The sequence below is a fragment of the Nothobranchius furzeri genome, chromosome 3 (assembly GCF_043380555.1).
Source record: "Nothobranchius furzeri strain GRZ-AD chromosome 3, NfurGRZ-RIMD1, whole genome shotgun sequence".
In the NCBI taxonomy this organism is placed as follows: Eukaryota; Metazoa; Chordata; class Actinopteri; order Cyprinodontiformes; family Nothobranchiidae; genus Nothobranchius; species Nothobranchius furzeri.
The window spans coordinates 2,072,164-2,097,612 of NC_091743.1; the positions used below are offsets into that span (position 1 = coordinate 2,072,164).

Sequence of the window (25,449 nt, forward strand, 5' to 3'; positions counted from 1 at the left end):
TATTTATCATCAATAAACCAACTATTATAATGCAGGAAGCCTGGTGCAATTTGTTTTTTGCCACCTATTCAACTTCTCTGGAACTGATAAGGAATTGGACGGATAGACAGAATCAACAATGCTATTGATGTTGATAAAAACTCATCAGTTCCCACCTCTAGGAGTCACTGGTTGTTCCAGAGCTTTCTGCCTGCTGCTGTTTCCTGGTTCAGCCTGTCAAAAAGCCAGAGTCTGAGCGTAATGTTCAACATCACCATCATTGTTGTGCTGCGTTGAGTCACCTCACACTACTTTAGTGTCAGGTAACGTTGGGGAGTGCTATGGGTGCCCCTAGAGCAGGGGTGGGGAACCCCGGTCCATCGAGGGCCGCTATCCAGCATATTTTAGTTTCAGCCCTGCATCACCACACCTGATTTCAATCAGCAGGTGATTGACAGGCTTCTGCAGAGCCTGATGAGCTGCTGAACAGGTGAATCAACCACTGAATCAAAAGTGTTGGGAGCAAAGACGTGCAGGATACCGGCCCTCAAGGACCAGCTTCTCCACGCCTGCCCAAGAGTCATAGCTCAGTGTCACTTGGAAGAGCAACCCACAGTGATCTGAGTCAAGTTTAGCCGTCTGACAAGCTGTTAGCGCATTCATGGAAACCATTTGTATCTGAACAGAATGTTCTGGAACATAATTCTAACAGATACACAAAAACGTGTCTTTAATACCAGCTTTTTATGTTTCTAATCTATTAGGCATGAAGACAATTTGGTTGCCCTGGGCAACGATTTCTTTTGGTTCGCTGTAATTTATGTGACTCCACCCAACACACCTGTTCTTATAAAGTAAACTATCACTTTACTATCACCCGATAGTCCTTCCTTATTACTGACACCTAATAAAATGACTGTCTTGCTTTCCTTTCTGTGACACTTTCTTGGAATATAGATAAAGCACATCCATCTAATGTAGTGTTATACGGTCACTAGACAGCAGGAACATGATGACTTATAACAAACAGAAGCCTGCTGCCATGCTATTTATTAACTGCATTGTGTAGATTTTCTTTTATCTCCTAGGTAACGGTAGAGGTTTGATCCATTGGTACTTGAAGCCACTGAACAAAACACAACAGTTCTTTTTGTCAGTGATGGTGAGAAGGAGCATGCTCTAAGACCTGTCAGAAACATGACCTTTCCCCAAAAACTCACAAGCTGTTTGGTTGACACTCACTCCTGATGTTGTCGGTTTCAACCATCGACATATAAATATTGGACAATGGGTTTCCATAGACTCCAATAATACATTTTTGTACTAAAATGGGAGGTGGCCACCACCGCCATTTTGACCGTGTCACAGGTTCCGTCAAGCCCAGACAATTCCACAAAAGGGAAGAGAGGTGGAGCTGAGGGTGGGGCTGTAAGGCTGGGATCAACTGACGACACCCGGTCGAACTAGCTACAAGCTAACCTGAAGCTAACCCAAAGCTAACGCGGAGGTGGGAGCTAAGCTAATGGAGGTAGCAACCTAGCTACAACCGGAGTTAACTGTGCACATCACCAGAGCTTCTGAGTCAGAGATACGCCGGGCTGACCGCTGGGTAAAACCGGGTGGAGCACAGAGGTCTCCCGAAAGCTGCTGAAAGCCGGCAGCCGCACAGCAGACAAGCGCTGCTGAGATCTGAGATGCACAGAGCTGCCGCTGGGGAGAACCGGGTGGAAAGGTTTCCATCCCAGAGCTCCACAAGCCGGCAGCCCGCGCAGCAGACAGAAGCCGCGATCAGCCAGAGATGCTGCGAGTAGGGCTGCAACAAACGATTATTTGGATAATCGATGAATCGGATGGGGTCTCGACACGATTAATCGATTAATCGGATTACATAGGGACATTTTTAAAAACTGCTAGGGAAACGTTATTTTTCTCCTTCCTTCACTTTATTAAACACAACATTATTAGAAAACAGTTCAATAACAGAAAAACAACATGCCATCACCTAAATTGTCTTATAAGGTGTATAGACAGAGACCCTAAGCTACACTTTTCTGTGACCTAAAATGCTTGGTCCAAGTTAAACAGCAATTCTCATCTGTTTTGTTTGATCTCATCTGTAGACATTTATTATAACTGGGGATGTCAAACAACTAATTTTTAAATGTAATTAAACATAGGCTGTGAATTAATCAAAATTAATCACTATTTCCAAAAACGATTGAAAAAATACCAAATAAAACAAAAGTAAATGAATGCCATCCTCCTTGCGATGATGCCCTGGGCAACTGCCATAAAGTCACATCAAGAAATGCTGCTGATCATTCCAATGATCCCAAATAGACTCACATTAGGACACATGAAAGCAACTGAACCCAAAAATATATTAACCAGTATATAACTGCACTCTCACACAACACGCCTGCAGCAACAGTTAGGACTCCTCCCTCCCTTTTAAAAGCGTTTTCGCTTCTGAGGACATTGTGGTTGTAAAGCCACATGCTGGTAGTCTGGCCCCGGTGTGATCAACCAGTTTCTGCGGGAATGTGACGGCGGAACCGGTTCGCTGCCCCCCCCCCCCCCCCCCCCCCCGTCTATCTAATAGCGTGGCGCTTACGATTTTATAGACTTTTTAAACGAGCTTAGGGCATGTCTAGCATGTGTAATAATCCGGGGCTTGGGTGAATCACTTTTGAAAAGTTTTTAACTTACCCGGACACCGAGCTCTCTCCTTCCTCGCTGATGATTCTGACATGCTTGCGTTTAAAATGCTGCATCATCACCATAGTACTCCCGTGCCATGCTAAGTCTGACCTACAAATGTTGCAGGTAACGAATGTCTTCGCCTGATTTAACTGAAAATGCTCCCAAACTTTAGAAGTTTTTACTTATTTGGGGTCTCGCTGCTTCTGCCATGTTCCTCTTTCCAAACACCTGCCGGCTCTCCACCGGTCTGCGCGCAACGGCGGGCGGGAGGGGAGGGGGCTTTTGGAAGAGTTGTGCAACACAACGAATCTATGAAGCAATTCGTTGCCAACGCTTTTAGTAATCGATTTTCATCGAATTTATCGATTCGTTGTTGCAGCCCTAGCTGCGAGCTGCGGGGAGGGGATAAGGGTGGAAAACATCGGTCTCCCGAGAGCTCCACAAGCCGATAGTGGGAACCCAGCTCCACCAACATGTTATATTTCAACCCATTTTCTAAAGTGCAGCATTATGTTAAATGCGCTGGGTTTTACCCTATTACATTTACATTTCATGGTTAAACAGTACATGTTAAAATCTAAGCTCAGCTCGGCAGTGACCTAAAATACATAAATATAATTTTACTTACCGAAATAAATGAAGTGGAGACTCCTTGGACGCTCTATTAGTGCAATTAATGCCACAGCAAGTCATTTTGTCCAACAATTGCACAAATAATATCCAAACAAGAATACACACACAGAGACTCAAAATCCCGGAACAGTTTCCAGGCCAGACCGAGGCTCTACTGAGGCCTTTCCCCGGAGCTAGCTCTGTGGTCACGTGGGTCTGATGCTCATTAATTATACAGAATTTTAGGCTTTTAATACACTTAAACAGAAGAGTGAGAAAACATTCACCCCCCTCAGAGTTGTCATGAGTGTAAACTAGATCATTTAGACAAAAAACATGTTCTGGTACCAGGCTGTAAACATGTTTATTTCTGCTGTGAAATTGGTATTTTCAACATGGGAGTCAATGGGGATTTGCTCGCTTCTGACACCAGCCCCCAGTGGATGAGGGTGGAACTGCCATTTTTGGTACTTCCGGGTTTGACTCAGTTTTTGAGCCGCATTGTGGGGGCTTGGTTTCTACGCTCTTTCTTTAACTGAAATCTAACAGATAAAAAAGCTGTAGGGTGCTAGGACTCCAGATATTTTGTTGTGGGATTCCAGATGTTCGGTTATGTGATTCCAGATGTTGGGTGCTGGGATTCCAGTTAACTTGAATGAGCTTTTAAATATGTGCAATAATTGAAGTGGGAAAAATAAATTGCTGGTACTCCCCTTCGAAAAATATCAGGGGGATTGAGGCTCTCCATTGCAACATGACTGTATCATCGGGGTCATTTAGATTTACAACTTAGGCACGGATTAAATGAGCCTCTTTCAACAATGGAAGAAGCCTTCTGTAGACACATCTCATTTTTCTTAATGCTAAGTCATCTATGAGGTGATCTGATGCTGCGTTACTCCTGAGCTGAGCTGATGATAGCCAGGCTACTCAGGTGTTCTAGATAAGCCTCAGGATGAGAAGCTTCCCTCAGCAGAAGCAGCTGGAACCAGAAATCCATCATAGAGGCAGATTAGGATTATTATTTTTGGTCTAAATGGGAAATGACACAATGAAACTGATGTAGACATGACTACAGAGACCAGCTCAGTGGCCTAGTGGTAGAGTGTCCACCCTGAGACTGGGAGATCAGGGTTCGATTCCTGGTCGGGTCATACCAAAGACTTTGAAAAAATGGGACCCAATGCCTCCCTGCTTGACACTCAGCATTAAGGGGTTGGATTGGGGGGTTAAACCACCAAATAGTTCCCGAGCGCGACTGTGTCTGCAGCTCACCGCTCCCCCAGGGGATGGGTCAAATGCGGAGAACAAATTTCGCACACACACCTGTGTGTGTGACAACTAATGGGACTTTAACTTTAACTTTACAGCTAATGATATGACATCCCCCCCCCCGTCACTCAGACCTCAGCACCGACTCAGCCATAGTGTATGACTGGTGTTCCTTTGGGGATGACGAGGACACCTCTGCTTTTGTGGAAAGCCAAGTCAATGACTGCTTTAAATCAGGAGCACAAGGGATGGGTTCCCACTGATGAAATGCAGCCATTCCATCCGGTGCCCCAGTAGAGACGGTTTAGCCTGGGGAAGCCGGTCTTCACCCAACAGAACATCTGCCGGACAACAGGTTTGAAATGCTGCTGCTTCTTACATACAATCATGGTTTGAAGGGCAGAATGGGATCGCCACTTGGATCACCCAGACATGATGCACACACGAGTGGATGGCTGTTGTTGGAGTATATGAATGTGTAGCTTAAGCATTCACTATTATTAAACCGTTTACTTTTGAGGAATTTTACCATTACTAATTTTCTACTTACTGAAAAAACACTTTACTTTGTTCAACTTTTGACTTTTGATGTGAACACAATACTAAAGTACAGGTTGTTTACTTGAGCCGTTGTCTTAAGCTGTGTTTTATTTAATTGGCTACAGAGTGAAGCACAGTTTATATTTTTGCCCCTTTCGTTACAAAGAGAAAAGTTAAAATGCAGAATAAATACAGGAAGTTACGTACCTGTTTCCTCTACTACTGCACGGGAAACTTTCTATGTACTGCAACAGTTTTAGAAGTAATGTGAGAAGTTATTTCCTCTGGTAACTAGTTAATTTTCTATAGAGTAACTAACTCAGTTACATTTTTACAAGTAGTGAGTAACTATAACTAACTGCTTTTTAAGTAACATTGCCAACACTGTACTAATACAATACACACCACCAGTCTCTTCTGTTGTCTCTGAGTGAATACGAAGTGTTACATAATCCCTGCAATAAAAAGTTCCAATCTTCTGGTTAAAAGTACCCAAAGATCCAAAAGATTGATTTCATATTTACTATGGAATCTCATGTCTTATGGCTCATTAAATAGATGTAAATTAACCCTTTACAACAACAATAATAACAATAATAATAATAATAATAATAATATAATCCTCATTGTGGATTCAAAACAGCGAATTTTGCCAAAAGGTGAGGGATTTTTATATCTGAAAAGATGAAGCTAATCTACGGGACATGTTTCAGCCTTTATTATTATTATTATATTGCCTTTATAACTAATGAGAACGAAACTCCGCCTCCAACCACCTCTCAGGCTCAGCAGCCTGCTCTCCCAGGCTCTACGTGTCACCAGAACACAACCTGCCGTAACACAATAAAAGCTGTTTTACAGAATGGAAGGCCTGCAGTGTTTACTTTTTACAGTACCAGTTTAGTTTGGGGTTTTTTTATTTGAGATTTTCTGGTTTTTATTAATCGTGCAACAGAAAAATTATCGTTAGATTGTTCGTCTAATTAGTCATTACAATAGTCCACTATTATATAAAATAATTGCCAGAATAATCATTTAAAAATACCCGTTTACCCCAGCCCTAATGACTCGTGACGTATTAATGGTACAGTCCATTTGTACTGGGAAGGTCCAACTTCTGAGTGGAAAAACCGACTGGAACAGCCAAAGTCGGATCCCCCACTGAAGCTCTTCTCTGATCTGGTAACCTTCTAGATCCTAAAACAGGTGCACCAGGGCTTTTTGTACCCAGAGTATGACCTCCAAGGCATTTGTTCCTACCGGAGACCACTGCAGATGTACAGGTTAAACAAGTGAACCACTCCTTTAAAGCATAAAAACACAACACAGACTAATAAAGAACAAATGAACCTAAACATCCTTCAGACAACTAGAGGTCCTTTTATTTGGTCCACAGATTAAAGTGAAACAGGAAAGCCACTAACACACACATAATGGCCTCCTGTCGCTTTAGATTTCACTGATTGTCATAGAAAATGCAAATCCTGCCAGCAGGCTGCTGTTCAGCACAAGAACGGTCTCTGGTCACTTGCAAATATCATTATGCAAAGTAAACACACACACCATACAGGCTCAGAGTTTTATGCGGAGAAAAATGATCATTCAATTACAGTTTCTCGACAACAGGACAGCATTGTGCAAGATGAAGGGAAAGTCATGTAAATGACCAGGAAACTGGTTTGTTTGTATTTGTGTGTCCGGAGCTCGTCTATCAATCGAGTGTTTGTGAATTCTCTTGACCTGCGCAGAAATAAACAAATCGGCTGGAAAAAAAGGGATGGCAACGAGCCGTATTTACCTTTATGTTCAGCTGCACGAACAAAAAAATGTCTGTCTGAGCTCAGGACGGTGATGGAGATGCAAATCTGCTGGTTAGCACCAGAAAAGTAGTCAAAGCTGCTGAAATGCATCAAAAGAGCTGTCAGGAAGTTTAACCTGCGCTCCATTTACCGGCATTGTTGGACCTCTTTGGGTCAGGCTTTTATCACAGAGGTAGAAACACACACACACACACACACACACACACCTGCCCAGTCGTGTTGAGTGAGGCGAACAATGCTGAGCCGTGATGTGTTGAACGTTATGAGAACAATGAGACAAAAGAAACGTACAGTCATGGTGCTTGAAAGTCACCACATACCTCCCAGCAAAGGCTTCCTGTGACAGGAACACGCCTTGGTCCTGTAGGAGCTTGTGTGTCGCAGAAGTTCACAAACTCCACAGCTTTCTCTGCTCTAGGGACCGCTAGGAGTCCTGTAGAAGTGTGTGTGCACGTGGGTCACAACCCCGGTGTGCTTGTTTTAAACTCATCAGTACAACAAAAGCCTGCACATTAGCAAGGCTGCATCAGAGACAAAGCCCGGTTAGCAGAGCCCAAATGGGTCGGGTAATGGAACAGGGGACTTACCTGGAAGGATGCTAGAGAGATGTGTGAGAGCGTCGGTGAAAATGGTTCACCACAAACACAAGATCTGCACTTCAGCGACCGCCCAGCACGAGGAACCACGAGTGTGCTTCCTCCTGAGTCTGCTTTATCGCTCTCTTTCTTCCTCTATGAAGGCAGCAGGTGGACCGTCTCAATAGGACATCCTGTGTTAAATCAGGAGATGTTTCATGATCAGCAGAGCACCATCTCCATCGCTCTTCCCACCACAAAGACACAAACCCTGACTGTATCACTGTTTCTCACCGTGTGTCTGAAAAAGCATGAAGACACACAAGTAGGGCTGGACGACAGAGAGAAGAAGCACTTAGAAGAAATAATCACATCCATCCATATCAATAAATATAAAAACAAGAGAGGCTATACCGTAGCCGCTTGATGTCATTAAGTTACGATTAAACGAGTTGGTTGTGTTTCCAAGCTCCACTTTGAATGGATTTTCTGTAAACTTTTCCATCGTGTCTCGTGTGCCAGACACGTAGAAACAAAAACACGGCCGTGCTGGTGAACCGCGGTAGCCAGCGTCCTCCACCGCTCGCCGCTGCTACACCTCGCTGTCCGTTTGGTCTCAGAGGGAGAGCTTGGTGATGGAGCAGCCTGGCTCTGTTTTTGATTGGTTCAGTCTAGTTTTGACTGTAGTGTTAAGCTAGCCAATAGGCCATGATGGAAAAAAGGAACTTCTTTATTGACCCATTTTTTTCCACGTTTATCGATCGATACATATAACGGAATTAGTGTCCGTCCCGAACCTCTAGATCCTGTAGTTCAGAGGCTCTGCTCTGTTAGTTTAGGAACCACACGGCCCCCAGGTGGCCAGCAGAGCTGTTGGACCATGCAAAAAGAGCAGAAACAAGCAGCAACATGAGCTTCTCATCAGGAACACGGTGAAGAGTTCACTTGAATGAAGTGGCTTCACGCACTCAGAGCTCCGTAGATCCCAGCATTAGCCCAAAACCTCTGGCCCGGTTTAGATGTGCACTACACCAACAGTCAGGAGCACGGGTAAAATGGTTAGTAAACACGAGGTGATTAAACACATTCTCACCCTCAGCGGCAACAGAACTCAGCATCAGGACCAGTCCCAGTTCTCCAGCAGACAGCAGCAGCATCCAATCAGCATGCTGCTGTTCTACATTTCACACAGCAATCAACTAAGGCTGCTCAGTTATAACAAACACTTTCAACTGAGAAATCCCAGCTAATAAACATGCACACCTATAGAGTTGGGAAACTAACCAGAGTTCACATTTTAAAGCACATGCAGGTCCAAATGAGCCCACCAGGTGGAAGAGTTGAGCAGTTTAGTGGCGATTAGAGCTCATCACGCTAGAACCAGCCTGCACATCGACACGGTCGTGAGCCGAACTAACCGCTACAGGATGGTGAGTCCAGCTTCAGAAGGTCTGGAAGGGTGCGTCCAACATTTAGGCACAAACCAAGGCTGAAGTTCCTTTTCTGAAAATCTGTATTTTCAAATGAATGAATTATGATATTTATGCATGCCTGGAATGTTTTAGACTGACATTTATAGCATTTAACAGCAATGAGTGCAAATTTTGACAAGAAATTGTTTGTTTGAAAGTTGTTAATAAAGATTTCTTTTTAAGTAACACAAACAGCGACCGGCATGCGTTGCGGTTGATGACGCGATGCTCACTGTCCCAACTCGACATTTATATGCACATTTATGTACTACACACTCGAAGCCTTACTGGCGACACCCTCCAAGTGCACTTAAGCAATATCTCACGAGAGGGAGTGCGTCGTTGCTGAATATCAGCACTGGTGTGATTCGGTCGTAGATAATCACACCAGTGCTGATATTCAGCAACAACACACGACCTCGAGTGTGATATTGCTTTTATACAACAGTTCTACCTGCTCATTTTATTTTTAGAACACCAATAAGCAACAACAGATTATGATTTGTTCACTTATTTAATCATTTATCCAACTCCGCCAACACAAATAGTCCCAACACGAAACGGAGACTCAGACAAGGCCGTTGCTAGGCAACACAAACATTTTCTACAATACCAGTTAGAACGACTGTCCCAGTGCTGTTATAGTCCATTATCAGCACTCTTGAAAAGTCTCTTGACCAATCAAATCACTCGGTCGGAATTAACTGTTGTATAATTTGACGTAGGGCGCAGTGTGAGTATTGGGATTGGGCCAAAGTTTGCCAGATCAGAGGAGAACTGAAAGCGACGGGATTTGGAGTCTCATTTCCTGATATCTGGACATCTTGCCTCTGATTGGCTTACAGCAACATGACTTCCACTGACTCTGTTTGCTCTGCAATGCAGAGGTTTCATCTCCACAAATAACACAAGCCTGGAGGAGTTCTGCTGTGTGGTGGAGTTGCTAATGCTAACAGTTAGCTTATACTAGCAGTTTCCTGGATGCTAAAGCAACAGCAGCCTTCCCCGTCGTTAGCTAAGATAGGTGAGTCCATGAATAAGTGACAGTGTGACGTACAGTCAGGTCCATAAATATTGGGGCATTGACACAATGCTAACCCTTTTGGCTCTATACACCACAATGGATTTCCAACGAACAAGATGCGCTTTAACTGCAGACTGTCAGCTTTTATTTGAGGTATTTACATCCAAATCAGGTGATCGGTGTAGGAATTACAACAGTTTGCATATGTGCCTCCCACTTGTTAAGGGACCAAAAGTAACGGGACAGAATAAGAACCATAAATAAAACTTATACATTTCAATACTTGGTTGCCTGAAGTCTGGAACACACAGACATCACCAGACGTTGGGTTTCATCCCTGGTGATGCTCTGCCAGGCCTCTACTGCAACAGTCTTCAGTTCCTGCTTGTCCCTGGGGCGTTTGCCCTTCAGTTGTATCTTCAGCAAGTGAAATGCATGCTCAGTCGGATTCTCAGGTGATTGACTTGGCCATTGCAAAACAGTCCACCTCTTTCCCTTCAGACACTCTTTGGTTGCTTTTGCAGTATGCTTCGGGTCATTGTCCATCTGCACTGTGAAGCGCCGTCCAATGAGTTCTGAGGCATTTGGCTGAATACGAGCAGATAATATTGTCCGAAACACTTCAGAATTCATCGTGCTGCTTTTGTCAGCAGTCACATCATCAATAAATACAAGAGAACCAGTTCCACATACATGCCCACGCCATGACACTTCCAGCACCATGCTTCACTGATGAGGTGGTATGCTTAGGATCATGAGCAGTTCCTTTCCGTCTCCATACTCTTCTCTTCCCATCACTCTGGTACAAGTAGATCTTGGTCTCATCTGTCGGTAGGATGTTGTTCCAGAACTGTGAAGGCTTTTTTAGATGTTGTTTGGCAAACTCTAATCTGGCCTGCCTGTTTTTGGGGCTCACCAATGGTTTACATCTTGTGGTGAACCCTCTGTATTCACACTGGTGGAGTCTTCTCTTGATTGTTGACTTTGACACAGACACACCTACCTCCTGGAGAGTGTTCTTGATCTGGCCAACTGTTGTGAAGGTGTTTTCTTCACCAGGGAAAGGACTCTTCCGTCATCCACCACAGATGTTTTCCGTGGTCTTCCGGGTCTTTTGGTGTTGCTGAGCTCACCGGTGCGTTCCTTCTTTTTGAGAATGTTCCAAACTGTCGTTGTGGCCACGCCTAATGTTTTTGCCATCTCTCTGATAGGCTTCTTTTGTTTTTTCAGCCTAATGATGGCTTGCTTCACTGATAGTGACAGCTCTTTGGGTCTCATCTTGACAGTTGACAGCAACAGATTCCAAATGCAAATAGCACACTTGAAATGAACTCTGGACCTTTTATCTGCTCATTGTAATTGGGATAATGAGGGAATAACACACACCTGGCCATGGAACAGCTGAGAAGCCAATTGTCCCGTTACTTTTGGTCCCTTAACAAGTGGGAGGCACATATGCAAACTGTTGTAATTCCTACACCGTTCACCTGGTTTTATGTGGACCCCGCCGTTGGATTATTGGAGCCGGTCCGGTTAGTTAGGAAACCTCTGAGCCAATAGAATCGCTAGCTTTTGATTTTTTTAGGCTAGTTTTTTGGGACTTGGCGCCGGATGGATGCAAGCTAAAACAGCCACGACTCAGCTTAGTGTGATGTTGTGAAGATGGATTACACAAAGGGATTGGACTGCTTTCACTATAACATGGATTGTGACCATGAATCAACAAAGGTAAGATTGAATTTACGCTTTTCACGTCATGAAGCGAGCTGTGGTTGGTTAGCTGCTGGCTCTGTGAACTTTGCACGTAGAGTGCATGAATATTGTTGGAAAGAGGAGAGCCTGGGCTTTCATTTAAGCGGCGGATTCTGTGGATAGGATATTGGATTGTCGCTACTGTGTGTTTTTCTCTAAATGCGTGTTTAGTGTCTTTTTACCTCCTTCTGATATAACAGCTTATTGTTGAATTGGGTGTTGTTGATGGAGAAAACTCGGGTTCTGTTTGGAAGATCAGTTCTTCCCGTTCTGCATGTGTGCGGTTTATACATCGGTGAATATTAAGCATGTTTTTGGAAGGACTCTGTTACTGTGAATTATGCGCGGACCCGTTACTGGATTGAGTCTGAGTTTCAATTTACAACTGATGACGTCCACAGACAACATCCCCCACACTGTTGAAAAGCGTGCAGCGCGCCTGCCTGACTGTAGATCTGTCAGGATCGTATAATCCTAGAGTTTCACCATCAGAAGCTACTGCAGCAGATAGGATGTTATTACCTTATCCTGATCCAGAAGCTGACTGCATTCAGCTACGCCAGCAGAAATAAAACCATTTGCTTAACCAATTAGCAGAAACAAATAAAAGGAAAGGTGTCACGCACCTGGAGAAAAGAGTCGGTACCAAACAGAATAATGTCTCCAACACAGTGGCAGTGAGGCCCCATGGTGTCAGAGATGTGACATGTGTGTACAACAGTCAGCATGCGTGTCTTCACGGGACCAGCTGAGTGTTTTGACATCGGCAACTCTTGTGATTCCTCCAATAAAGACAATGAAGCCAGAGGGTCTTCTTTAAAGAGATCACATGGCTTCACTGAACCCTGCATTGTTCTGCATGATTGGCTAGGCCTCACACAGCGCTGACACACACACACACACACACACACACACACACACACACACACACACACACACACACACACACACCATTATTCTCTTTTGTGGAGTTTCTCTGTGGACTCCTGGTTCAATACGATTCAGAGAACAATGTGCAGAGGATACAGGGGGTCGGAGGTTGGACCTTTGTCTGCTCTGATGCCCTTACGGAGACATTCTATGTATAGACAACACACACACACACACACACACACACACACACACACACACAAAGAAAGCTTATTCACCTCTTACTGCACCAAAGTCAAAGGTCTGCAGCCAGTATAAAAGCCACTCTATAAATAGTGAACGGTGTCTGTGGGGCTGCACAGCTCTGATGATTATTAAATGCATTATTTTTAAATGGTGCCACTCAGAATAAAATCCACAAGGTGCTTCACAAGAACAAAAACCTAAATAGAAATAAAGAAAAACAAGTTGTTTCAAATATTATCATAAAATGGGAAACGTAAAAATAGTCATTTAAAAAAATGTGAGGAAAGGAAAAAAGAAAATGAAGAAAAAGTTAATCAGTGGATCTCAGGGAACCGGTAGAAGAGCTGAATGAGGAGAAGGAAGTGATGAAGAATCAATCAAAGGTCACACCTAAGCAGGTGAGTTTTCAGCTGCTCTTAAAGGAGACCACTGAGTCCGCTGGTTCTCCGTGTATGAACTTAGAGAGCTAATTACAGGCTTCATTTTATTTTTTAATTCATAGACATACTTATTGTGGGAACATTATTTTGCAATACACAGCGGCCCCTTATTTCAAGGAAAACGTGGCCTTTTCCAGCAAAAGTGTTTGTTTTAATGATCTTCAGCTGTGCTGGAACGATGGGGCGTTATAAGCTAGCCCTGCCTGAAGCTTGGTGAGCGGAGGAGGTCGTTTTGGGGTACTGGTCGTGTCATCGAGTCAGTAGGTGTGGCTTCTGCCCATTTGGGTACTGGTCGTGTCATCGAGTCAGTAGGTGTGGCTTCTGCCCATTTGGGTACTGGTCGTGTCATCGAGTCAGTAGGTGTGGCTTCTGCCCATTTGGGTACTGGTCGTGTCATCGAGTCAGTAGGTGTGGCTTCTGCCCATTTGGGTACTGGTCGTGTCATCGAGTCAGTAGGTGTGGCTTCTGCCCATTTGGGTACTGGTCGTGTCATCGAGTCAGTAGGTGTGGCTTCTGCCCATTTGGGTACTGGTCGTGTCATCGAGTCAGTAGGTGTGGCTTCTGCCCATTTGGGTACTGGTCGTGTCATCGAGTCAGTAGGTGTGGCTTCTGCCCATTTGGGTACTGGTCGTGTCATCGAGTCAGTAGGTGTGGCTTCTGCCCATTTGGGTACTGGTCGTGTCATCGAGTCAGTAGGTGTGGCTTCTGCCCATTTGGGTACTGGTCGTGTCATCGAGTCAGTAGGTGTGGCTTCTGCCCATTTGGGTACTGGTCGTGTCATCGAGTCAGTAGGTGTGGCTTCTGCCCATTTGGGTACTGGTCGTGTCATCGAGTCAGAAGGTGTGGCTTCTGCCCATTTGGGTACTGGTCGTGTCATCGAGTCAGTAGGTGTGGCTTCTGCCCATTTGGGTACTGGACGTGTCATCGAGTCAGTAGGTGTGGCTTCTGCCCATTTGGGTACTGGTCGTGTCATCGAGTCAGTAGGTGTGGCTTCTGCCCATTTGGGTACTGGTCGTGTCATCGAGTCAGTAGGTGTGGCTTCTGCCCATTTGGGTACTGGTCGTGTCATCGAGTCAGTAGGTGTGGCTTCTGCCCATCTGGGTACTGGTCGTGTCATCGAGTCAGTAGGTGTGGCTTCTGCCCATCTGGGTACTGGTCGTGTCATCGAGTCAGTAGGTGTGGCTTCTGCCCATTTGGGTACTGGTCGTGTCATCGAGTCAGTAGGTGTGGCTTCTGCCCATTTGGGTACTGGTCGTGTCATCGAGTCAGTAGGTGTGGCTTCTGCCCATTTGGGTACTGGTCGTGTCATCGAGTCAGTAGGTGTGGCTTCTGCCCATTTGGGTACTGGTCGTGTCATCGAGTCAGTAGGTGTGGCTTCTGCCCATTTGGGTACTGGTCGTGTCATCGAGTCAGTAGGTGTGGCTTCTGCCCATTTGGGTACTGGTCGTGTCATCGAGTCAGTAGGTGTGGCTTCTGCCCATATCACTTCTGGTTTGGCAGAAAAACTTTTTTCTCACAAAAACTCCCGCAGCCTAAATCATTGATGTACATTTTTACTTAAATGAGTTCCTGTTATGTTTCTCCAAACTTTGGTTCAAGGGAGGCTCTAACCTGTAATCTGCTCTGGGGATTGCTAACACGGGAATAAGAAAAAACTTTCTGAGTATGGATTTTAAAACTGCTTCCGGCCCAGGACGGGACACTTGACAGGTGTGATCCTGAAATTGTGGATGAGCTGTCAGTGGCGGCTTTCCCATAACTCCACCTCTCCTTGGGATTGCTCATTACCACCAGGCTTTGTGTATTTTAACTTATATGAGCTGTTGTCTTACCTTAAAACAAACATAGACATTCATGTTTGCAGTTGTTCCACTGAGCTTTATCCACTGTGTAACGTACCAGGGGTCAAATTTTCACCATCAAATTTACCAGAAAGTAATCTTTCACTTGCAGACACAAACACACCTTCTGTCTGGCCTCCAGGAAAGAAAAACAAGTGTACCACGTGCAACTAGCCACATCTGTGCTCAAGGCCTCACGCGAGACTCCTGCATCTTCACTCAGAATGAAGCCACCCATCTCACAGTTCCTGCGGGACTTTACAGCTTAGAAGTTGAAATAATCAAATGAGTTGAATGAACGAGATGTTAACTCAAATGTTTGAATAATCTGTGCTTTAACCAATGATGATAATTATTAATGATAACCCCCACCTCACATAAGTGTTTAAAACATTCTCAGTCACACAAAGAGTTAACCACCTTGGTATCTGAAGGAAGTGACTTGTGAGGTTTTTGGTAAGGCCCTCAAACGTGTCAAATTCTGATTTGCCATATTTGAAAACACTGGGTTTTAACAAAACAGGAATTACTTCCCAATTCATTCAGTTTCTTGCTGACTCTCGATTTGGCCAAGTCGGCGGGAGAAGCATTTTGAAACCATCTTCTCCTTTGACATCCACCCTCTCTGCAACTCTGCGGGTGATATCAGACGAAACGGCTCTCCTATGAGCCAACGAACAGCCTTAGATGCAAACAAGCATTCCTGCTTCCTGCCGTCACCTGCAGAGATCTCAGACTACACGGGTCCTATCGGAGCTAATCTACGGGTTCCTGGTACCGAGAGGTTCACTCCACCGGCAGAGTCCATCACGACCTCTTGACCCCCTGGATCATATGAGAATCTCCACACAAAGGGTGCGTAGACTCATCAGATTGCGTCGGATGGTTTTATAAACAAATCTCTAGTTTACCAAACATACCGCCAACCTTATTTTACAACCCGGACTCCACAAGCTCTCTCAGATACAGAGAGAGGTTCTGCTAAAACATCTAGCTTCCATTCTAGCATTCCACACATCACATTAAGTCACGCCATATCCATTACATTACATCATCATTCATACCTTGTCTTGTATAATGGTTATTTTAGGGAAAATAAATAAATTCATTTCTATAAACTAAACTTGACTCTGAGTTAATACGAAGTGTGTTTATGGTCCCTGAATAAGTAAAATAAACTAAAATCTTCTGATTAAACACTCAAAGATCCATCAGGTTGATATTTCATATTTATATGGAATTATCACGTCTTATTGATCATTTATTACACATGTAGACACTCCTTAAGGCATTCATCCATCATGGTGTCAACTACAAGGTGACACCTTTCTTACTTTTCCAAACTGAAACCATCTGAGGATAATCTCATGTGTTGCTTCCAAACTAAACCTGCTGCATTTAACAATCATGCTGTGTTTTATACGTTCACACATTTTAGGGTAATAACATGCCTTCCTGTTTAACCATACCACTGTCCTGTCCGCTGACCCCTTCAGGACAGGGGTGGTAAAACATGGTTGAGAGGTTATCCCTTAAGCCGGGCGTACACTGCGCGACTTTTTCACTCGCAGCGTTCAGCTTCAGCTCAAACTGTACGACTTCCTCGCAGGGCAGATCTCACGAGTCATGCGCTCACACTGTACGTCTGGTAGCAACACGTCGGCCCTAAAAATATGCTAAAAATAGCAGTTTTTACTCAACACGTCAGACTTTTTTGTCTTGTTTTGCCTGTTGTCCTTCGGGAGTGCTGCAGGGGGACACACAGGGATTTATGGGGGTTGGATGAGGAAAACGAAATAAAGACAGTAAATCTGTGTTTAGTGATCAGTTTAGTTTGACATGAACACGACAAACACGCTTTCTTGACAATCTTTGTGTAAAAAAACGTGTAGAAATAAAAACGAACATCGTGTGTTATTAGGAAACTAGCGAGCGGGCGGTGTTGATGCAGGATTGCGTATGCGCCGTGAGAGGTTCTGGTACTTTTTGGGTCGCAGCTGCTCGCAGCGCCGCTTCAACAGTGTGATACCCTCACGAGGGATGAGTGAAATATTAAACACACCAGAAGTCCGTGCGACCTCACGACTGCTGATCGGCAGCTGGTCACGTGGTGTTAATCGCCTCTCGTAACCCCCTGTACACTACACGACCGCTCGGCGCTAAACTCGCCCCGATGTCGTGGATTCTCGCACGACTGGAAAACCGGCTCAAAAAAGTGAAAAAGCCGCACAGTGTACGCCCGGCTTTAGCAAGGGTGAGGTGGTTGACTACTACAAAAATAAAAAAGCACCTGGGGCCCATCTGACCCCATTAATGCGGGAGGATTAAGGTTAGCAAATAAATGCACACACTCATTCAAAGCTAATGAATAAGCACGCATGTATTAACACCCTTCTAAGACAAATATTAATGAGCCCAGGGCGGATACTCTGCTGTAGGTCACGTCACCTTCCAGACTTGTACGTTTTTTATAGATGACAGAACGTCCCTAGACTTTTATTATGGAAGGGTTTTCTTTTCTTCAGCAGTTTTGGTTGTTTTTGGTTTAGACTGGAATAGACTGGTTCTGGTTAGAGTTAGGCACGCTGCAGTCACCACTATGAATGGCGACGGTTAGCACTTGAGTTAAGCGCTCGCCCCGTAATTGAAAGGTTGCAGGTTTGAGCCCCGCTCAGTCTGTCGCTGTCGTTGTGCCCTTGGGCAAGACACTTAACCCACGTGGCCTGCTGGTGGTGGTCGGACGGACCGGTGGCGCCAGTGCTCGGCAGCCTCACCTCTGTCAGTGCGCCTCAGGGCAGCTGTGGCTACATTGTAGCTCATCCCCACCAGTGTGTGAATGTATGTGTGAATGGGTGAATGACTGGTTGTGTTGTAAAGCGCCTTGGGGGGTTCCAGGACTCTAGAAGGTGCTATATCAAATACAGCCATTTTTTTACCATCTATGTCACAGAATCTGATGACTGCAAAAAATGGTACAACACCCAACATACCGGATTCTGTCAAACAACCATAAGAACAGGACATTAACTTACATTGTCACCTGTTGTTGCACCTTTTCGGCCATAGTTCCTAAACTAACGCACCTGTGTCACCAGGGTCCCAAATGAAATGTTTTACTCACCGGCCAAGTTGGCCGGTAGATGATGAAAATCTACCGGCAAAAATCCTAAATGATTTAGATCCACCTAAAGCATGTTATTCTATATTATGTTGATTCCAAACAGAGTGACAAAATAATTAAAACATCAGTTAATAAGGAAAACAACTCTTTTGTCATTTTTACTATTTATTTATTTATTTTTAGAGATGTTTTTATGAACTCTTTTACTGAAATCTAGTCAGACTCCTTGTTTTCTCTGTCCATGAAGTCTGGCCTCCTGCTTCTGACACCGTCTTTGTGCCAAAGCATTACAGCCTCATTTGGGTCATAGTCCTTGATCTCTGGAGAACACAGCTGCACCATGAGAACATCTGAAAGTGTGTCAGGGCTAGGGTTGTCACGGTAACCGGTGTAGCGGTAAACCCCGGTAAAAAAGTTGACAATAATAATAACCGTCTTGTTTTTTCGTCGTCGTCGTCTTCCTCCGCTTATCCGGGTCTGGGTCGCGGGGGCAGCATCCCAACTAGGGAGCTCCAGGCCGTCCTCTCCCCGGCCTTGTCCACCAGCTCCTCCGGCAGGACCCCAAGGCGTTCCCGGACCAGATTGGAGATGTAACCTCTCCAACGTGTCCTGGGTCATCCCGGGGGCCTTCTGCCGGCAGGACATGCCCGAAACACCTCCCCGGGGAGGCGTCCAGGAGGCATCCTGACCAGATGCCCAAACCACCTCAACTGGCTCCTGTCGATCCGGAGGAGCAGCGGTTCTACTCCGAGTCCCTCCCGAATGTCCGAGCTCCTCACCCTATCTCTAAGGCTGAGCCCGGCCACCCTACGGAGGAAACTCATTTCGGCCGCTTGTATCCGCGATCTCGTTCTTTCGGTCATTACCCAAAGCTCATGACCATAGGTGAGGATTGGGACGTAGATCGACCGGTAAATCGAGAGCCTGGCTTTCTGGCTCAGCTCCCTCCCCACGACAGATCGGCTCAGCGTCCGCATCACTGCAGACGCCGAACCAATCCGCCTGTCGATCTCCCGATCCCTCCTACCCTCACTCGTGAACAAGACCCCGAGATACTTAAACTCCTCCACTTGAGGTAGGACCTCTCCCCCGACCCGGAGGTGGCAAGCCACCCTTTTCCGGTCGAGAACCATGGTCTCAGATTTGGAGGTGCTGATCCTCATCCCAGCCGCTTCACATTCGGCCGCGAACCTACCCAGCAAGAGCTGAAGGTCAGAGCTGGATGAAGCTAGGAGGACCACATCATCCGCAAAAAGCAGAGACGAGATTCTCCTGCCACCAAACTCGACACACTCCACACCACGGCTGCGTCTAGAAATTCTGTCCATAAAAGTGATGAACAGAACCGGTGACAAAGGGCAGCCCTGGCGGAGTCCAACCCTCACTGGGAACAGGTCCGACTTACTACCGGCTATGCGGACCAAACTCACGCTCCTCTGGTAAAGGGACTGAATGGCCCTTAACAGAAAGCCACCCACCCCATACTCCTGGAGCGTCCCCCACAGGGTGCCCCTGGGGACACGGTCATAAGCCTTCTCCAAATCCACAAAGCACATGTGGATTGGTTGGGCAAACTCCCATGCCCCCTCCTTCACCCTTGCAAGGGTATAGAGCTGGTCCACAGTTCCACGGCTAGGACGAAAACCACATTGCTCCTCCTCTATCTGAGATTCAACTATCGATCAGACCCTCCTCTCCAGTACCTTGGAGTAGACCTTTCCAGGGAGACTGAGGAGTGTGATCCCCCTATAGTTGGAACACACCCTCAGGTCACCCTTCTTAAAGATGGGGACCACCACCCCGGTCTGCCACTCCCTAGGAACTGCCCCCGATGACCATGCAATGTTGTAGAGACGTGTCAACCATGACAGCCCTACCACATCCATAGCCTTGAGATACCCAGGACGAACCTCATCCGCCCCCGGGGCTCCGCCGCTGTGTAGTTGTTTGACTACCTCAGCAACTTCTGCCCCCGAGATCGGACAGTCCATCCCCAGGCCTCCCAGCTCTGGTTCCTCCTCGAAATGCGCATTGGTGGGATTGAGGAGCTCCTCAAAGTATTCCTTCCACCGTCCGACTATAGCCTCAGTTGACGTCAGCAGCTCCCCATCCCCACTGTAAACAGTGTGAGCGAGTTGCTGCCTTCCTCTCCTGAGGCGCCGGACAGTGTGCCAGAACCTCTTTGGAGCCGATCGATAGTCTTTCTCCATGGCCTCACCAAACTCCTCCCACGCCCGAGATTTTGCCTCGGCAACTGCCACTGCTGCACCCTGCTTGGCTATCCGGTACCTGTCTGCTGCCTCCGGAGACCCACAGACCAGCTACGCCCTGTAGGCCTCCTTCTTCAGCCTGACGGCTCCCCGAACCTCTGGTGTCCACCAGCGGGTACGGGGGTTGCCACCACGACTGACACCAGCCACCTTACGACCACAGCTAGCAACAGCCGCCTCGACAATCGCAGAGTGGAACAAGGCCCACTCTGACTCAATGTCCCCCACTGCTCTCGGGACGTGGTCAAAGCTCTGCCGGAGGTGGGAGTTGAAGACCGTCTTGACAGGTTCTTCTGCCAGGCGTTCCCAGCAGACCCTCACTATGCGTTTGGGTCTGCCAGGTCTACGCGGCATGTTCCCTTGCCATCTGATCCAACTCACCACCAGGTGGTGATCAGTTGACAGCTCCGCCCCTCTCTTCACTCAGGTGTCCAAAACATACGGCCGCAGGTCAGATGATACGACTACAAAATCTATCATTGACCTGTGACCTAGGCTGCCCTGGTACCAAGTGTACCGGTGGGCATCCTTATGTTCGAACATGGTGTTCGTTATGGCCAAACTGCGGCTTGCACAGAAGTCCAATAACAAAACACCGCTCGAGTTCAGATTAGGTGGGCCGTTCCTCCCAATCACACCCCTCCAGGTCAAGCTGTCATTGCCCACGTGAGCATTGAAGTCCCCCAGCAGGACAATGGAGTCCCCTGATGGAGCACTATCTAGCACTCGTCCCAGGGACTCCAAAAAGGGTGGGTACTCTGAACTGATATTTGGCCCATAAGCACAAACAACAGTCAGGACGGGTCCGGGTCCCGTCTTGTTTTTTAAAAAACTATATTATCTCGGTGGATTACCGTGGCTGTGGTGTAGGCGCGGTGACCCTTACCAGCCACCGTGTCATCTGCTGAAGTTGCCGGCGGCACATGCGCACTTTGTTGTTTATGACCAAAACTTTCTTTAAGCTAAAGCTGAAATAATGGCCAGAGGAGGAGACGGCACTTGGGACATTTATTATCCCTCAAAGAAGACAAAGTCGGAATTATGGGCATTTATTGGATATTTGAAGAATGCCGAGGGCCAGTTGTCTGTGAAAGGCAGCAACGCTACGTGGCCATCATAATGTAGCCTGTCTCACAACTCCGCCATCTCCAGTTCGCCACTTTTCACAAAATCTTCTGGTTGCCACTGGTCCTGGTGGTTTTTCTTCCAGTTTGACGAGTTTTCCTTTGGAAGGCTGGCTGACTCCAGTTAAAAAACGCCACATACCACTGCTAGTTTTAACACGAAGCTAGCTGCTAACTTAAACTGATTGAATGGGATAGGTGGAAATGACGTTGGATGCGGCGTTCACGTTTCGCGTACGTTTGTGTACGTTGCATGCAGGCGGGAGGATTATCACAAAAATCCATGGAAGATGACTGATAAACATAACTAATTTGGTGCAAACATTTACTCGCCAGGTGGCAGGTAGAGCTCAAAAATTTACTCTCCAAATGGAGCAATTTGCTCGCATTTGGCGAGTGGCGAGTGTTAATTTCAGACCCTGTGTGTCACAGTGCAACTATTCAGCATGCTAGCTAATAGAGATGCGAACCTTACAACCCACGATTCAATCTGATTCCAATTCTCGGGTGATGATTCGATTCTAAATCAATTCTCCTAATAACAAAGTGTCTAGAGTGTAAACTAGATTGTGTGTGTGTGTGTGTGTGTGTGTGTGTGTGGTCTGAAGAAGCCAGAAAAAAGCGAACACAACGTGTCAGTATGTGTGAAACATCTTCAACTCATAAACAGGTTTTAGAACATAAACCAGTAACGTTAATTATTGAACACAAGACTAGCAGTCACTAACTAGTCTTAACACGTGTTAGTTATGCACGGTGCAGTGGGACCGAAACACACACTAACTAACCCGGACATCATCATTTAAACATCATAAAATATCATGGAGCTGACTTCTAGACTCATAAAATGCACTCAGGGCTGCATGGTGGCGCAGTGGTTAGCACTGTTGCCTCGCAGCACGAAGGTTGCAGGTTCGAAACTCGGCTGTGGCCTTTCTGCGTGGAGTTGCGTGTTCTCTCCATGCATGCGTGGGTTTCCTCCGGGTACTCCGGTTTCCCCCACAGTTCACAACATGCCCTATAGATTATAGATTGTAAGTCACTTTGGATAAAAGCGTCTGCTAAATAAATAAACAAACATAATAATAAAAGTCAGTCTTTGTCGTATTTCAGCTGATTACGCCTTCTGGCTCAGCTCTCTCTGGTACAATGCTCACATCACTGCAGACGAAGCACCGATCTGCTTATCAATCTCACGCCCCATCTCCCCCTCACCCATGAAGAAGACCCTAAGGTGCTTCTCCACTTATGGCAGGTGCTCATCCCTGACCTGGAGAAGAACTGCCACCAACAATCTGGGAAACACTCACAAAAGGTCAAAAACCCGACACAAACTCCCTGAGACCCGGCTCTCTGGGGCTCATGACACAGACTCACAATCCACTTACAGCTCTGCCAGCCGACAGAGGACAGGCTGCATTCACAGACAACAACTCCGTCACCTAAATGTTTCCTAACAAGAACAGAACCAGACTCTAAACGGGCGGAAGTAACTTCTTAAACACGCGCCTACACTTATTTGAGTTCATTTGCTGTGATCGCTAATGGGAATGAATGCCTTCCATTCACAATGGTCCTTGTATGTGGAAAAAAGCTCTGGCGCTCCAGTTTGAGGAAGTAGTAGTTAGAGAATGGAGTTGGGCAGAAAACAGCAGAATTTGGAGTCTTACTCATTATTATTCATGACATTTTGACATCTCTCCTCTGATTGGCTAACAGCAATGCAACTCTACCAACGACACTGTTTGTTCTGCAACATGATTGTTTTACACAAATAACAGAAAAATGGAGGAGTTGTGCTGTGTGGTGGAACTACTAATGCTTATGTTAGCTTTAACTTGACGAGACCGTCTCTGTTGTTTCCTGGATACTAACAGCCTTCCCCGTGTGAGCCGAGAGACATAGTCCCTCCGGCGTGTCCTAGGTCTTCCCTTGCGTCTCCTCCCAGTTGGACGTGCTCGGAAAACCTCAAAAGGGAGGCGTCCAGGAGGCATCCTGACCAGATGACAGAGCAACTTCAACTGACTCCCATCGACGTGGCGCAGCAGCGAATCTACTCCAAGCCCCTCCCAGATGACCGAGTTTCTCACCCTATATCTGAGGGAGAGCCCAGCCAATCTTCAGAGAAAACTCTTTTCGGCCGCTTGTATCCGCGATCTCGTTCTTTCAGTCACTACCCAAAGCTCATGACCATAGGTGAGGGTAGGAACGTAGATCGACCGGTAAATCGAGAGCTTCGCCTTCTGGCTCAGCTCTCTCTTCACCACGACAGACCGGTACAACGCCCGCATCACTGCAGATGCAGCACCAATCCACCTATCGATCTCACGCTCCAGTTTTCCCTCACTCGTGAACAAGACCCCGAGATACTTAAACTCCTCCACTTGGGGCAGGACCTCATCCCTGACCCGAAGAAGGTGTTCTACCCTTTTCTGACTCAAGACCATGGTCTCAGATTTAGAGGAGCATTTCTTGCTATGACAACAAATGCTCTAGAAAAGCATCTGACACGCACCTTTGAAATGTGTGTGTGTGTGTGTGTGTGTGTGTGTGTGTGTGTGTGTGTGTGTGTGTGTGTGTGTGTGTGTGTGTGTGTGTGTGTGTGTGTGTGTCTTTATGATTTCACAGCAAACAACCTATTTTGCCATGTTGACACTGTGTCTGCCCCGGGACCTCAGCCGAAAGGTCCCCACCACATCTTCTAGAAAAGTGTATGGATCCTGGCGCGCGCGCACACACACACACACAAACACACACACACACACACACACACACACACACACACACACACACACACACACACACACACACACGTGTACCAAAGCCCCTTAAGCAGGTGATTCCTTGCCCAACAGACCTGACATCGTGCACTAGCAGCAGAGGAGTTGTCAGACGAGTTTCAGGAGGGTTGACAGACTCGTTTGGTGAGTCCGACTCTGTGAAATCAAAACCACCTGATGCTCAGTTCATCAAACCCAGCTCCCGGTTCTAGTCTCCTACTCACCGTTCCCGGTGCGCCCCGCGCGCTCCTCCACACCGTAGAGAAACCGAACAAACTTCCGTGCTCCTCCTCTTCTGCCGCTTTAGTGGCTCACGGCTGCAGTCTGGGACCGGGACCGCTTGGTGCGCGTGAGACTTCCGGTCATTCACATAGGGACGTGCTAGAAGGGTCCGAGAAAAGAACGCTCAGAGACGGAGCCGCTTTGAGCCGCTGCTCGGTTCCGACGATCAGCGTCCTGCTGCTCACCTCCCACTTAAAGGGAGAGGGACAGGGTCCAGGTGGTGGACACGCGCACGCGCGCGCACACACACAGCCGTGAGCAGAACTTCAGCAGGTCTTCTGTCGGACCTCATCGGTCCCTCAGCCGGTTGTTACGGTTCTGTCTGATTATCCCGCTGCAGCAGTCCTGTCGGGTTCTGGTCGGCCTATCTACTGCTGTGTTTGGGTCATGGTTCCGTTTCAGCGCCCAGTTTTGTCAGATGGACTAGATAACACCTTGGTGTCCCGAGGAGTTCCTGCTATACAGGGCTGGATTTAGCCAGCCCCACAAAGGGGTGCAGGTCGAATATGGGGGGGGGGGGGGGGGGGGGGTGCTGGGAAATAATTTTTTGGATGTCACATACCTCCAAATCCCTAAAATGCATGGAAAACTATGCTATCATCATTACAGTTCTTCTGTCCATTTATCTATCTTTTCCTTTGATCCATTCCTTACACTACCCTCTGCATTTACCCGGGCGTGCGGCCGGTGTCGGTACAGGATCTGCTCGGGTGCAGGATCGGCTCG

At 46.6% G+C, this 25,449-nt stretch overlaps 2 protein-coding genes across 6 annotated transcripts in view; both read right to left on the reverse strand.

Moving 5' to 3' along the window:
• The window catches only part of sox13 (SRY-box transcription factor 13), a 93,444-nt gene extending 68,269 nt beyond the window's left edge, over positions 1-25,175 (reverse strand). For 3 of the 5 annotated variants that reach the window (XM_070549089.1, XM_070549088.1, XM_070549085.1), the window contains exons 1-2: positions 24,666-25,175; positions 7,514-7,695 (exon numbers count right to left, since the gene is read on the reverse strand). The gene's annotated coding sequence lies outside the window, so the exon portion shown is untranslated. Of the gene's footprint in view, positions 1-7,513; positions 7,696-24,518; positions 24,598-24,665 lie in introns of all 5 variants that reach the window. The other 2 variants (XM_070549086.1, XM_070549087.1) reach the window with 2 other exon arrangements.
• Positions 13,499-14,758, reverse strand: LOC139068923 (nucleolar protein dao-5-like). Its single transcript, XM_070549771.1, has one exon. It carries the CDS (start codon positions 14,756-14,758, stop codon positions 13,499-13,501), a length of 1,260 nt encoding a protein of 419 aa, XP_070405872.1.
• Positions 25,176-25,449: the final 274 nt, after the last annotated feature.